This window comes from Meles meles, chromosome 11 (genome assembly GCF_922984935.1).
Source record: "Meles meles chromosome 11, mMelMel3.1 paternal haplotype, whole genome shotgun sequence".
In the NCBI taxonomy this organism is placed as follows: Eukaryota; Metazoa; Chordata; class Mammalia; order Carnivora; family Mustelidae; genus Meles; species Meles meles.
In genome coordinates, this window is record NC_060076.1 from 82,125,067 (window position 1) to 82,141,545 (window position 16,479).

General features: G+C 38.9%; 1 protein-coding gene across 5 annotated transcripts in view; it reads right to left on the reverse strand.

Annotated features, from left to right (window-relative positions):
• Positions 1–16,479, reverse strand: part of PCSK5 (proprotein convertase subtilisin/kexin type 5) — a 455,881-nt gene that overhangs the window by 285,610 nt on the left and 153,792 nt on the right. For all 5 annotated transcript variants that reach the window (XR_006820794.1, XM_046022868.1, XM_046022867.1 and 2 more), the window contains exons 6-7: positions 7,357–7,445; positions 3,499–3,671 (exon numbers count right to left, since the gene is read on the reverse strand). Coding sequence is in view for 4 of the 5 variants with exons in the window: in XM_046022868.1 (XP_045878824.1) it covers positions 3,499–3,671; positions 7,357–7,445 (262 nt within the window). In the remaining variant the exon portion in view is untranslated. The remainder of the gene's footprint in view (positions 1–3,498; positions 3,672–7,356; positions 7,446–16,479) is intronic.

Genomic DNA, 16,479 nt, shown 5'->3' on the forward strand with positions numbered 1-16,479 from the left:
CTATAAATTAAATTCAAGACGATGAACACAGATAAGTAGAATGAATTTGTGTATCAGGAGGTTACCTCGAAATGGAAGAGGTGCTTTTAAGGGCAAATGAAATTGAAGGTGAGTACAGACATAGAAAGAAAAAAGTCTATGACAGGCAAGAACACAGGAAGTCTATGCTGATTGCTAATTATTGTTTCTAATCCACCACTACAGGTAACTCTACAGGATCATCTAGAATTCCGCAGTGCAGAAACGGTACACAAGGGACAGAGGAGAACTAGAAAGTTTTTTGAAAGGACACTATCTCTTTTCTGAAAAAAAAAAATATATATATATATGTATATTTACATGGACAGACACCTATAAAGTGTATTTCTTGAGCACCTATTATATTCCAGGGATTCTGTCAATAGCTTTAGTGGCATTATCATCTAACACTCATAACATCTCTGTGAGAACTTTTATTGCCTTACTTTAGATGAGGAAATAGGAGCAGAGGTAATTTGATTTGTATCGGGCCAGAGAGCAGTAAATGACAGATACCAGACTCAGGCTGGCTGAGTTGGAAGCCTACGTGTAATAAACAGACTAAACCTCTATCCTGTTGATCTAAACACATTTAAATGGGTCGCTGCTGGTCTTCCATAATTGAATGTGCCAGGATAGCAGCCAGAGAATAGTCTATTGTTTTTCAAGAGTTATTTCTTTTGTTACTACCTTAACTCTAAAAATGAATAGCTAAATGCCTCCCTCACCATTTTTAGATTAAAACCTTGAAAGATCTTCAGTGAAATGTTGAATAAATTATGGTATTGCCATATTCTAAAAAGGGTGAAACATTATAATACAAAAGAGTTCTATCATTATGAATTACCCTGGAAGAATGCCCGTCACACACAGTTAAGTGAAAACAGCAACACACAGAGGCACGTGGTCCCTGTTTGCTGTGGGAATGCACAGGAAAGTAGGGAAAGGTGGAATCCATACTCTTAATAATGGTTATCTGGGGGCGCCTGGGTGGCTCAGTCAGTTAAGTGTCTGCCTTCAGCTCAGGTCATGGGATCAAGCCCCGCATCAGGCTCTTTGCTCAGTGGGGAGCCTGCTTCTCCCTCTCCCTCTGCTTGTGCTCAGTCTCTCTCTCTCTCTCTCTTCTCTCTCTCTCTCACAAATAAATAAAATCTTTAAAAAAACCCACCAAAACCAATAGTTATCTACTTGTGTGGGGAATCTGTTTTTAATTTCATCTTTGTAGTAGGATTTATTTTCATAAGCATGAGTTACTTTAGTACTTAATAATGAATATAGAGTAATTTTTTTCACAACTGTTTGTTTCTAAATATAATCTTCCCATACGTTTGAATAGCTTCCTCAGATGATCTTCTTTCTTAACCCTTCCCTCCTCCTACTGAAGTAACAGATTAATTTGTTTTACACATTGAACTTCCAGATAAGATTACCACTGAATGAGAGTCCTTAGCAAAAACTTGAAAAACATCAGTCCCCATTATCTCAATATGTACACTACTGAGATTAGTAATTACTAATTACTAATACATTATATCAATGAGAAATCCCAGCCTACTCTTTTTACTATATCGAAAGCTATACACATACAATCTGAAAATTAAATAGGAACTAAGTTTGATTTCTTTCACTCGAATGACCATTCAGTGGAGAATACTACTCTGCAGTCTAGGGCTTTGGTAATGCAATCACCAGATTACTTAGAGCACATTCATTTGGTGTTCAGACACCTTGAAAGGAAAATTCTAGGCAAAGCAATTTAAAACACTATTCTATAGCCTTAAAGGGCTCTTGAGTAGCTAAAAATGGACAGAACTAGAAAGGATGTCTTAACAAGCCTGAACTACCCTTCAGTTAGAAAGTACATTCTGAACGAGTGCGTAAGCCTTCCTTTCCAGTCTGTATCAAAAGAACCAGGAAGGGGGCGCCTGGGTGGCTCAATGGGTTAAAGCCTCTGCCTTCAGCTCAGGTCATGATCCCAGGGTCCTGGGATCGAGTCCCGTATTGGGTTCTCTGCTTGGCAGGGAGCCTGCTTCCTCCTCTCTCTCTCTGCCTGCCTCTCTTGCCTACTTGCGATTTCTCTCTGTCAAATAAATAAATAAAATCTTAAAAAAACAAACAAACCAGGAGACAGCTTGGCTTTGTCTTGCGAGTTCACCCTAGCACCAACCCCACCAAAGCGGAAGCAGCATGTACTCCAGCTGCCCACACTGCATTAACCTGCTCCACGCACTCCACTGCCCCAGATCTGGGCTGAATGCGCAACCGTCTGGTGGCTGGCGTAATTTGTAGTAAATTAAATGAAATTCAACAAACTTTTACTGAGCACTCTCTAGAGTTCCGTGTACTCCATGGGTTTTGCAAAACCTGTCAAGATGGGCATAAGCCCTGCTATCCCAGGACACAGAATTTAATGAGGGAGACACATACCAGAATAACAGACATAAAGCACACTATGATATTGACTTTGTGTGATCCTGGGAAGAATATGCAGTGTCGCGGGCGCAGGGTAGGGATTGCTGGCGCTTGGTTCTAGTTCGGGCAGTGACGAGGCTTCTGGGGAGAGGCAGCATTTTAATGGAGGCTTGCTGGTGGAAGAGAATGGGCTGTATAACCATAGGGTGTAGGGATGAGGCAGGGATGAGCTGGGAAAACAGTGCACGGTAAAGGACAGGAAGAGCCAACTACGCTTCCATTACAGAAAACGTTAAAAGAGATGATGAAGGAAAGGGAGGACGGGCCCAGATCACGATTAAAATGCATGCTTTAAATCACCCAAGGTTTCATTTGCAAGGAAGAAACAGAAAGGAGTTCTTCTGATGGAGCACTCCTCCTTCCGTGATTCCAAGCACAGGGCGGCCTTATTTTTTATTTAATGAAAATAAAATAGGATTTTTGAAAGAGCTGTAATTTGAAGGAGAAATTCTATTATAGTAGATTACCTGATCAGTTTTTGAGGGGAGGAGTGGTGTGTGAATTTCTTAGTGAAATGAAGAAAAATGCTGATGGGTGAGCAGCCTGGTTAGGGAACTTGGGATAACAAGAATATTGTCCTGGGACAGAAGTGAAACTTGGGAAGGGGGTACGAAAGGGAGAGGCCCAGAAGGCCACTGCTGGATGACCTCAACTGGAGAGATTCAGTATTTTCATTTCTCTTCCATCTCGCAGAGCTAAGAATTTATTGCTCCAAAAGCAAGATTCACATACTGACGGATACATTTCCTTTGAGCAAACCTAAGCAGCAAAATACACCTCTGTTCTTGTCAGGGGAAACTCTCTAGTTCTTAGCTCACTTGCAGAACACAGGCAACACACAATACTAAGGGTTCAGTCCCTCTTTCTATAAACCTGTCTTCTGGCTCAGCTATGGACTCTGTCCATTCCTCTAGACCCAAGGACTGGAACCCACAGTTGCAGAGTTGGTTTCCCACGAGAACCATCACCAAAGGACAAAGTATGAGCTGACGTGCTTTTAAAACCTACCATTCTAACGCCGTTTTCAAAGGCTTGGCGGGTGAGTGGAGCCGGTCCATCCACGGTCTTGCCATCATCATCCGGGCCCCAGCTCGCACTGTAGATATGCACGTGCTGGGGATTGAAGCTAACCGATTTCGCTTCAACCATGTCCGTGACATCTCCATCCAGCATCCGAACCCCTTCCAGACAGAAGGGAATTAGCTTGAATAGAGCATTCACTATAGAACCCCCAGACAGCCCAAGACATATTCCAATTACAGCAATTGGGGGGCAAAGAATCAACATTTAATCAACACTTAAGTGAGCATCTTCTCCCCCCTGAAAAAGATCACGCAGACTCTTCCAAAGCTTTCTTGGAGAGAAAGTAAGTTACGTCATATGTGAGACAGCAAAACTTCTTTAAAACCTTTTTTTAAAATCCATTATTCTCTTTTTTTAAAGTTCCCACAATCTCTCCCTTCTCTTTATCCCTGTCTTCAGAGAGTACTTGACAGAGAGCCTCAAGCAATCCATCTTCCCTAAATTTCTCTTTATTAGGTAACTTGTGCTCATAATTGGTATAAAGCATTCTGACCTTAGCGGGCTGACAAAATTTGGAAAGCTTCCAAGTTAGGTTGGTCTAATTTCCTCTCTTCTTAATATTATCTCCTAATCTGTAAGAGTGATGTGAACTTAATATATTATTTCTTTGCCAAGTTATTTATAAGTCAAATAATAAATGAGAATGCTCTCTGTGCATGTAACACATCAATTATGTCTCAAAGGGTTTTAACCATGTTCAGTCATTAATCTTCATTTACGTATATTCCCGCCAGACAGACAGGGATTTGTTATTAACCTTAACAGGAAAAAAATAGACACAGACACCCAAGAATAAATTACACGTCAAATGTCAGGCCTCCTCTCTGTCTTTCTATTCTGGAGACTCTGAACAACAATGAAAATCTAATTGTGAAGTAAACATACATCTCCTTCAGCTTAAGCTAAAAAGCATCCCTGAGACGCTGTATTATTTTACAATTCTATCTTTACGGCTCAAGTTCACTCCTTAGAAAAATCTTGTTCTCTAGCGGGATTTCAAGTTTTTCTGGCCACCGACACATGGGGCTTAAATAATAAAACCCCTAATCAGGCAGCTTTGATACTAGGAGGTTTGAGGTGGGACTTCTGGTGGAAAATCAACAAATTCTTGAAAAGACTACACCTTCTTTGCACTTTAAAAAAAAAAAAAATGTTTAACTTTAAACTCTAAAATCTGCAAACATACAAAACAGAAGAAATGACCATGAGGCCGGAGACAGACAGCACTTAACCGGTGACATTCTGCCATATTTCCAGGGGAACCTTTCTAAGCTACATGACAGATAGGTCACTATACCCTTCAATAATTACTTCCAAAAGAACAGTGGAAATCAACACTTGGGACACATTAAATTTCCTCAAAGTGCCCCTAAAGACACTGCACTTGCTTGTAATATCTCCTGACTGTCTTCTCCTTGAGACCTTTGGATTTTTTTTTTTTTTTGAGACCTTTGCATTTTTAAAGGCGATGTATAGACAAGTGACATGGATCACAAGGGTTATAAATACATTACTTTAAAAATCACCAAAAGGAAACTGTACTTAGAAGGCTTTTCAGCACTGTTTTAGGGGAGTAGAATGCCCAGCCAGATGCTCTTTGTGTGTACTGCGTCCTAAGCAGCCACCGGTTTGGTTTAATTTGACATGAATATTCAAAATTCATCTGCACGGTTTTTACTGAAAACAAGAACTATTTCGTATGCCTCCATTTTTACTTCTTGCTATTTCAAAGGATAAAATGGAACTACAGCTGACCCTTCAACAACTCAGGGTTAGATGCGCTAACCCTCCCCCAACACCACGCAGTCAAAAATCCACGTACAACCTTGACTCCCCAAACACGTAACTACTAATATCCTACTATTGCCCGGAAGCCTTCCTGATAACATACACAGTTGATGAACACATGTTTTATATGATACGTGCATTACAGACTATATCCTTAAAATAAAGTACGTTTGAGAAAAGAAAAGGTTATTAAGAAAATCTATGGAGGACATATTCCGCTTATAGTACTGTACCGTATGTACCAAAAAAGAAAACAAACCTGTATTTAAGTGGACACACGTGGTTCAAACCTGTGCTGTTTAAGGATCATCTGTATTTTATCGGTACAAAGAAATAAACACTGGGTTGTACCACTGCCTGAAAAAGCCTAACTGGAAATTCTAAACACCAGCACAGAGGAGCAGTTACACAATACTTGGGTGTAGTTTCTAGGTCACGCAACTGATGGAAGTCCGGGAGAAAAAAAGCTTGATGAAATCATAGCTAGAGGGTAATATTCCTTTTCTGACCAAATATTAACGAGTAATTATTTTTGTTTCCTCGAGTTTTAAGATGAAAGGTCCATTTTTCTTTATCTGACTGTAAGCCTTCATGCTTTGGGACCGGGGGGTTAATTGATAATTCAGAATGTTCCTGTTTGGGGGATGACAGAACATTGGTGACTCACTGCCATTGGTTCATTTTCTTACTGAAGCCCTGTTTGGTGAGATCGGCAGCTTCTCTGTGATTTCGTTCCTTCAGTCCCTCAAGGTCAATGAATGCTGGGTTAGCACGGGAGAGGGAGGACGCGGACATGGATGTGTGTTGGTGCATGTGAGGGACTGTGTGTGTCGTGTCTGGGACAACAAGCAGGGTTGATTAGCAGCTACCATGGTCAGTGGACATTCTTGAGACTATCAAGGGTGTCCGGCACCCTCATCGTTCTTCAGAGCAAGCTTCTGTCTCCTTTCCTTAGCTCCCTCATGAACTTCCCTTGACGCACAGCAGATGCTCTCAGAGTACAGCTAATTACTGGTTAACAAGCTGCCATACTCTAAGAATTCAGTGTCTTTCAGGACAGAAAGAGGTCAAATGCACTGAGCACTGATATTCAAGGTAGTGTCAGAATCCTTTTCTTAGCACCGTTACTAAACAACCCCAATATGTCACGTTACGAGATCTCTACATTTACTCTACTAAGGACAATTATTTTTATTTTAAATCCAATTCTATTTACCACTGGCAACAATAGTGTACTGGAAATGAAGATGTCAGTCTAGTTACCAGGAAGGTCATTCATCTGCAACACTGGTTAGGAAAACCCCCCTAGGGGACACCTCGAGCCACTAGGATCGATCGTGTCTCTTACCATGTGTTCTCCTGCTCGTGTGTGCCTGTGGTATCAGGTGACAGCTGATGAGTATGATTACAAATGCGAAGGAGTTTGCTTCTGTCAAGGCCTAGATTGATACTCCCTTGGTCAGGTCCTTGTAGTAGGCATACGTATATCTGAGTTTCTGCGTGTGTAATGTCCATACATAATCTAGGATTATTAACAACAACTCTAGTGCTCTATTATGGGTCTACAAAAGAAGATTATACCATTTCCCATTTTAATTTCCATTAAAAAGGAACTTTTGGTAAAACATAAGGAAAAAGGGGAAAAAAATGGATTTTCTGTCCTGACATTACTTTCAGAATGTCTCTCTCCACAGAGACACTATGGGCTGATATTAAGGTGATCAGTTCTTTCCGACCCAGGCAGCCACTGGAGAGATCGGGACAGATGTCACTGACCCCAAATTCATGACTGGACATGCATTTCATGCCTGTTTTAAATCAAGAAACATCTGTGCTCGCACCCCCAGAGGGGTACTGCTTCAAAAGCCCTGAACTATATTCAATAACACACATGAAGATGGCCATTTTCGGCAACAGTTGAACGCTATTCTGCCGACGCAGCCCTGTCTGGAGCTCTGAAAGGGTTCTCCATCTACCCACGTTTGTTTCCCGTACCTCCGATCTTGGCATTGAAAGCAATTCCGACCGTGCAGTGAGAGTTGTTTGCTGCGGCTGCCACTTCTCCAGCACAGCGGGTCCCGTGCCTGCAGGGAGAACACACACACGTGCTCAAGTAAGACACTCCATTCTTCCCAACTCACAGCGTCATCTCCACCAGCTGGGCTCTAAAGGTGTGAAGTCTGCATCAAGCTGTGGATGTCTGGAACTTCTACCCAAGAAGCCCTTAGCCTGCCCACTGCCAACTTTTAATTATATTCTGTTTCGGATTCTGATTGATATATATATTCCTTACACCTTGATTTCCCAACCAGGAAATCTCCTTGAAAGCTAAACTCGAATACTGTGTTTCTTTGTATTCTCTAAACTTCCATTGTCCAATAGGGTAACCACCAGCCATCTGCGGCTATTGGGTACTTGAAATGCTGCTCGTGTGACCTTATCTCAACTTTAATTTTAATTAAGGAACTGGCACTCAATTCAATTATTACGAAATTTAAGAATATCAGTACAAGCGAATTTGTTTCTTACTGTAAATTGGATCAAGTATCTCCAGTGAAATGTCATCTAAAATACGATGTCCTGTAACTATACACTGGATTTTTAAGATTTCGTACGAGAAAACAATGTGAAATAGTCCACGATACTTGTTTTATATAAATGACAGGAAATCTGTTATTTAAGAAAATGTATCATCAGTATTTATTTCACCTGTTTCCACCACTTTAAAAATGTGGCTACTAGGAAAGCAGACGCCTTTTTCTGGAAAACATTCCTTTTATTTCTCATCACAGTGACTTTGTTCCTCAGACAAAATCCTTTTGTTGAAAGGACTTCTAAGATCATCCCATGCAAGGATAGCAAAGAAGTTCCCAGTGCAAAATACAATCTGTTTAGAAATGTTGACCTAACGCTCTGTTGAGAAGAATCCCGAGGTATGGCTGAGCCCAGGGAAAGGAGACTCAGGCTGATGGCTACTATCTGCCCTGGATGCAGAACAGGGATATGAGGCATATGACAGCCGCTACAGGTGTATTAGTCATTGCTAATGAAGTCCAAGGCTCAACCCCTCGCCCTCATTTTTAGAGATGGGGATGTTTAAGGAGCCCTGAGATGTAAGGAGATAGGGTGAAATCAGCCTGAGAGTGACTAAGACTCAGGTCCCCCAAATACTATGCCATTATTTTTTATTTTACAGCATAGACCATGCTTGTCACGGGCTAGGACTACCATCCGTGCAACTGTAAATGAGTTACTGCTTACAAATGGACAGGTACACACGCAAGTTCATACCACAGAGATATGTTCTGCTTAGTCCACTTACTAATGTCACGCTTACCTTCCTATGTCAATATTAGCCTGTATGTCGTTTAAAAGCTGACTCTTACCTCCTGCCATCTTTTAAATGGTACCCCGCCCATAATCTATTTCTCATGTGCTTGATCTCTGGAAATTGACCCAGTTTTTCACTGAGAGTAACAAGGCTGTGAAAAACAATCTTGAGCCTTTATATACTTTGATAACTTGGGATAAATTCTGCAAGTGGAATGAGTGGATCAAAGAGCGCAGAATATATTGTCAAGTTGTCAGTGGAAGATTAAACCAAACCTCAAAAAACCCTTGCAAGATGGATAAATAGTATTAAATATTATTACAAAACATCATATTTTTATGCATGACTGAAAAAAAAAAGACCATAAGCCTACTCAAATGACAATATGAAGAATGGAGAAAATATCTGAACAGACCCATGTCTATAAACCCCTAGGTAAGAGTTTTTTAATCTTTTCATCCTTGCCAATCTGACATGAAAAATGTTATCTCATTGTTGTTTCTCTTTTTATCCCCTCAGATTACATTTGTTATTGTCCATCTTTTCAAATATTTATTAGCTATTTCTATTTCTTGCTTTGAGAATAATCGTTTATGTCTTTTGCCCAAAATGTTTTATTGTTTTCCCATCATAGCTATCGTACATACATTTCCATATGTGTTATTTGGAACACAGCAATCTTATTTATGGCAATTTTAGGATGTTCTGCACAGCAATTAATTCTGATGCACTCGGAATTATTTTGCCCTACTGATATCTGGTCATACCACTTTCATCATCAAAAAAATGATCCATTTTTAAAAGGAAAAAAAAGATTTATTTTATAAATTACAAGCTGAACTACTAATTTTGCCCCTGAGCTCCACGAGTATTTACTATGATTCTTCATTAGTCTCTGATTATGTATTACTTCATGATGTAAGTTATTTTTTCTTTACATGTCAAAAGTGGACTTTATGAGTCCACTGTTCTTTAAACTTCACTATATCTATCATTAACTAAGAAAAGTGCTACAGGATCATAAGGATCTGATTCTCATTCTCCCATTGTTATTTATGAGTCCATTATGACAACTTTGTTCATTGTATTATGGATTTGATATCATTTTCTGCAGTTCTGTCAATTTTTATTTTATTTAGAATGGAATGATCAAATCTTCCTAGTGAGACTATTTATGAAAATGCAGTAAGACTCTGGGATTCCTGCAGTAAAAACAAACAAACAAACAAAAATTAAAGAAACCAGGCTAATAACCAGGATAATAATTAAATTGTATACCTCTTTGTCCCCTTTACTATCAAACATTCTGTGTTCATATCAGTTATCTCTCTCTCTTTTTTTTATTTGACAGAGAGAGAGAGCACAAGTAGGCAGAGCAGCAAGCAGAGGGAGAGGGAGAAGCTGGCTCCCCACTGAGCAGGGAGCCCAATGTGGGGTTTGATCCCAGGACCCTGGGATCATGTACCTGAGCCAAAGGCAGCTGCTTAACCAACTGAGTCACCCAGGTTCCCCAAACCTTTGAGTACTTTTTTTTTTTTTTTGAGATTTCATTTATTTGAATGAGAGTGAGAATGGGAAAGACAGCATGAGAGGGAAGAGGTCACAGGGAGAAGCAGGGTCACTGCTGAGCAGGAAGCCTGATGTGGGACTCAATCCCGGGACTCTAGGATCATGACCTGAGCCAAAGGCAGTTGCTTAACCAACTGAGCCACCCAGGTGCCCTTATATCTCTTATAAACAGAATATAATTACATTTTTTGGAAGATAGGCTACCTTTGTCTTTAAATAAAGAATAGGTCCATTTACAGAGACTAAATCTCCTTGTTACATTAATGCTTACTGAAGCTATTTGCTATTTGCTCAAGGATACCTAACTTCACAAAGTCTAAAAGTCATCAATACGTTTTTCGATTTTTCCCAAACAATACAGACTAGAATATTTTATTTATTTATTTATTTATTTAAAAGACTTTGTATATTTGTCAGAGAGCACAAGCGGGGGGAGCACCAGGCAGGGGGAGAAGCAGGCTCCCCACTGAGCAAGAAGCCTGATGCGAGACTTGATCCCAGGACCCCAGGATCATGACCTGAGCCAAACGCAGATGCTCAACTGATTAAATCACCCAGGTGTCCCACAGACTAGTATGTTTTAATTGTGATTACTCTTTAGCACATGAAATCCCCATGATTACAGTTATACATTGGAATTTTTGACTTTGGAAACTAACTCATTAGTGTCATTAATTTGAATAATCAATATTTGTTTAGATATACAAATATTCTTTGCTCTATTTGTTTTTTTAGTTATAACTCCTTCTAGGATTGCGGATTTTTTTTTTTTTCTGAAGAATATTTTATAAATGCGTCCATCAGGGAGTCTCTTGGTGGCCTTAGAAAATGACTTTATTTTACTGTTGTTTTTGAAAAATAATTTTACTGGGCATAGCAATCTAGAGTAATGGCCCTTCAAAAATGCCATTCCACTGTCTTCAAGCTTCTATGGTTTCTGATGAGAAATCAGCCAATTTGGCGTTCTAGTTCTCTCTAGGCACTTTTCAGATCTTCTCTTTGTCTTTTCTACTCTGCAGGCTCATTAAGACATTGAATGTTTGAATTTTTAAAAAATTCTTTTTTAGAATTCCTAGACCGTGCTTTAATGCTGAAATCATCAAGAGTCTCAGCTGCTACCTTTGAAAGCCATCTTCATCTTCCATTTCACCTTCAGATTTCCCATAGCTTTCTCTCCCCAGGCTGCTCTCCCTGTAATCTGCTCAGTTCTGTATTTCACTTATCTTCAGCCATGCCTAACCTGCTATTTAGCCCATCACTGCATTATTCGTGTTGAGTGGTATGTGTTTTATTTACTTTTTTTTTTGAAGTTCTTTTTCAAACCCACTTAGTTAATTTGAATAGTTCCTTTAAAAAAAAAAAACTGTTCAATTCTATGTACTGAAACATACATTTCTTGATATATATGAATTATATGTAATACTTCTCAAACATTTCAATCTACTTCTGCTCTTTTTGCTGCTGGATTGTTTTCATGGTGATGTTTTCCCCATGTGGTAGGTGAACGGTCCATTTAGGTGGTCATGTTGTTTGCTTTTATCTTTGTGAATTCTTTGAGGCTGGACTGGATGATGCATCAAGGGTTCTGTTTTATGCAAGTGTTTTCTCATTTCACTGCCATCTTTGTGCTTTTAAAATTCCAGCTCCAGGCTGGCTGGGTTTAGCTGATCAATCTGGAAAATTCCTAGTGTCCACCTATTGCCTAGCCCTTTACAGACCCAAGCTTTCACAGAGAAATACTCTGTGTGTCCCATTAGCCCAACCATGCACAAAAATTCTTTAATATTTTCCCAGGAGTTTTAGATGTACTACCATAGGAGAGACTTAATTAAATATCTTTTCTACCATAATATTTTTAAAACGTAAGGAGTAACTTGGCTCTGTATTCCTAAAATTCAGTATGATCTTGCACATATTACGTGCATCATTAATGTACAGTGAATTCTCCTATGTGAAGGGAAAAAGACTATTTCCTTATAAAAACATTTCTTGCAAAGATTTCTGTGTATCGCTCTATATCATGACCAATGATGAGCCATCTTTGGGAAACAGGGGAGTTATCACTCTACCACTGATGTATATATTTTAAATATCACTTAACTAATAGACTGTAACATGCTGTACTTGAGGGTCCAAATTGCTAACTCAACTACATTTAAACAGTCCACTCTTCAGATGACAATGATCATTACTCCAAGCAAAGTACTAGTCATCTTTTTATTTTTGTATCTTACTTGGATTCAGTGTTTTGATGGATTTAAAATAGATCATAGAACAATGGATATCATCAAGACCTTTTCAAGTGTAAGAACAAGATTCAATTTCTTCCTTAAAGAATAAGGGTGGTCAGCATTAAGTATAATTGTGATGTCTGTTAATTATAAAAGTCACAAAAATAGACAAACATCTTTGCTTCAGATGTATTTTTCTTCAGAGACAATAGAGGAGGAGCACTTAGAGTATTTTCAGTGTAAGTGGGACCGTTTCAGTAGATCTTAGTCCAAAAAACGACAGGCTCCTTCTATTACATTCTGACCTACATGTACCTGGATAGGAATTTACTAGCCAACTTCTACATTAACACCCCTTGGAAAAATAGTTAGCTGTTTAGCTTCTTTGTGTATGTTTATGCTACTGCTAGGACACATTCTTTTCTAAGACCCCAGAAGATAACCCAATGATATAAATTATAATGGATATTTAGACAAGTGGCAAAGTAAGTTAGACATTATTAGAAAAAAAATGGAGATGCACACAAACTAGGAAGAGAAAAATGCATCGCTTCTCCAATCCTCTTAAGCATATTGCCATTGCTGCCAGGGCCCTAGGAAGTCACAAAATGCTCTATCACATAATTTGTACTTGAATAAACTGTTTTGGCTCTTAAAGAGCATCTTGACTGACAGATCATGAGAGTCCTTGTTCTACCATTCCAAGTTTTCTCATCTATTACATGATCTGTTCCCAACAATAAAACGCTGAAATTAAAGATCTTAGAAGTTTTACCTGGGCTCTGTGATTTTTGAAAACAAGGAAAATGAGATCAGAGAGTGTCTGCTAATTCATTTCTATAATATTGTGAACTCAAACAAGTGAAGTGAAGTGAGTACAGAATATGAATTCGTAGTTGACCCCAAAATACCGTCTATGTGCATTCTCTTGCTTTCTCCTAGTCCCAGGCTAGTCACAAGTCCCATTGCTTTGTGAACTTTGTTTCTTCTGTATAAATGAGTGGGATGAAAATACTAATGTACTTGAGCTTTACTGTAGATGTGAAGATGCAAGTCAGCTCAGCAACAAATCCGAGACATCAGGACACATGGAAAAGGTCTACTCCTACGTTGCTACCTCATTGCTCGCAAGTCAAAATTACACCTGTCTGAATCGAGCAACAACAAGTTGGAGAAAGACTACTTTCTTTCTTTCTTTCTTTTTTTTTTTTTTGAAAGACTTTCTATTCCATTTCCTTCTTGAAACAAACATCTTCAGCTGTTCATGGATTCGGTCTACCCCCTCACGGAATAGAAATTTCCCTTTTGACATCTGGTGTGCCCATTCTCTTTGGCGTACTTTGGTTTGGTTTAAATCGGAGTGAAAACTTTCCATTTCAAAGGCTCCCTTAGAAAGGGAGAGCAAGAAATAATGATGTATTTTGATGTGTTCTCCAAACTACCACTTCGAACTGATGTTTCTGACTGCTCACATTGTTCTTGATAACATTCCCACGCCATCCATTTCTAAGTATTTGAACATCAATGGATTCTCACCTCAACCCTCTGAAGCACAACAGATATCACTTCTCTAGTTTGACAAATGAGAAAATTCCAGCAGTCACATGGGGACTGGAAGGTACAAAACATGGCAGGGCAAAGACTAGATCCAGCTCTCCTGAATCCTTATGTGAGGTCTTTTCATAGTTCCAGCAAACGTCAGAAGGGCCCACTGTCCTGCCTTTGAAGGGCTGCCAAGATTTCACGACTTCTTTGCTGGCTCCCCTACTTATTCCATGCCATAGTGGCGACTTTATTCCTTCGTTACTATTGATGACAGGATTTTTGACAGTATATTTTATAGAATCTCCCTAATAAATTATTCACCGTGACTGAGAAGGAAGAAATGCCAGGAATCTTAAAAATGAAAACTTAAGAAGAATGGAAAAGAGCTGAAAACAGATTATGACCCTGTCTTCAGCAAAATGCTTTACTATAGCTTAGCTCACGAAACATGTTAGGAAAAAAAAAAAGAAAAGGTAAATTAAAACTTTTAAAAAGTAAAATAGAAATCATCCATTCCACTTCTTGGTGATGGGTTTTTGTGAGACAATTAAAATCATAGCTTCTGATGTGACTACAATTACACGCAGTCCCTGAGGCTTCCATAATATTACTTTTTTTTTTTTTTTTTTAATGCAAGGAAGGAATTCAGAAAAACTCATTCAAAATAACTGCTAAGGGCTGAATGTTTGTGCCTATCCCCACCCTCCATTCATATGTTGAAACCCTAATCCCAGTGTGATGGTCTCTGGAGCTGGGGCCTTGGGGAGGCTTTTAGGTCACACAGGTGGAGGTCTCATCATAGGATTACAAACAGCAGAGAACAAACTTCCTTTCTTTCTCCCCATCCTGTGTGCACACATTTCTGCAAGCAGGGAGAGAGCCCTCCCTGGAAACTGAATCTTGGGCTGTCCAGCTTCCAGAACTGTGAAAAATAAGTATTTACTGTTTCAGTCACCCCCTCTATGGAACTCCATTATCACAGCTTCAACTAAGACAATAACCAATAGCTATGTAAAACAAGATATTCAGAGACGCTCTGATCGCCTAATACTAGGAGAATCTTCAGCATAAACTTTAAATATTACAGCCTTTATACTTAGCTATAGACACTGTGACTCTTCCTCTCAGTCTTCAAGAAGAGATATACAAAACTTAAAGAAATTAATAAAAGTTAGCATTTATCAACTGTTCCAAAGTTGGAACAGATAGGTTGTGGTCAAGAGAATAAAAAATATATAATATTAACTAGTAACAGGCCACTACTAAAAGGCATCATATGTATCACAGGTCAATGACCAGCAAAGGATTTTAAAAAGCAGATTTTCTTAAGAGGTTTAAACGTACTGTTAGTTTGACACACACACACACACACACACACACACACACACACACAGGCACACATCAAGTACACACAAAAACTGGTGAAATCTGAACATGGTCTGCAGAGTGTATTAATGCCAGTTTCCTGGTTTTGGTATTTCACTGTAATTGCATAAGTTGTCATCAGTGGGGGAATCTAGATGAAGGGTATGGGGGTCTTGTACTATTTTTGCAACCTCTTGTGATTTGTAATCTTTTTAAAGTTAAAAATGATTGTAGGTCTGAAGAACCTATAGTTATTTGAAATACTGGCTATAATTCAAGATGGGTATTTTAGTCAGAACACAAAATATTGACGATAAAATAAATAAAACCCTAGTGGTCAGTATACTGCCTTTTTAACTTTTTTTTTAGATTTTTCATAAATTTTTAAAATTATTTCTTTTTTTAAAATTGAAGTATAAGTAACACAATGTTATACTAGTTTCAGGTGTACAAAATAATGATTTAACAATTCTATACGTTTCTCCATGCTCACGATAAGTACACTCTCAATCTTTTTTATCTATTTCATTCATTCCCACTCCCCTTCTGGCAACCATGTTTGTTCTCCAGATTTAAGTCTGTTTTTGTCTCTTTTTCCTTTGTTCTTTCGTTTCTTAAAGTACCTATAGGAGTGAAATCATATGGTATTTTGTCTTTCTCTGACTTATTTCACTTAGCATAATACGCTCTGCGTCCAACCTTATTGTTGCAAAGAATAAGATTTCTTTCTTTTTTATGGTTGAATTCCATTGTGTGTGTGTGTGTGTGCACACGCATCCACATCTTCATCCATCCATCTATCGGTGGATCCCTTAAGTTGCTTCCATATCTTGGCTATTATAAATAATACTGCAATAAACACAGTGGTGTTTGTATCCTTTTAAACTCATATTTTACTTTCTTTGGCTAAATACCCAGCAGTGAAATCACTGGATCATACGGTAATTTCATTGTTAATTTTTAACAACCTCCATACTGTCTTCCACAGTGGCTGTACCCATTTGCATTCCCACCAACAGAGCGCGAGGGTTCCTTTTTCTCCACATCCTTGCCAATGTATGCTGTCTTTTTGATTCT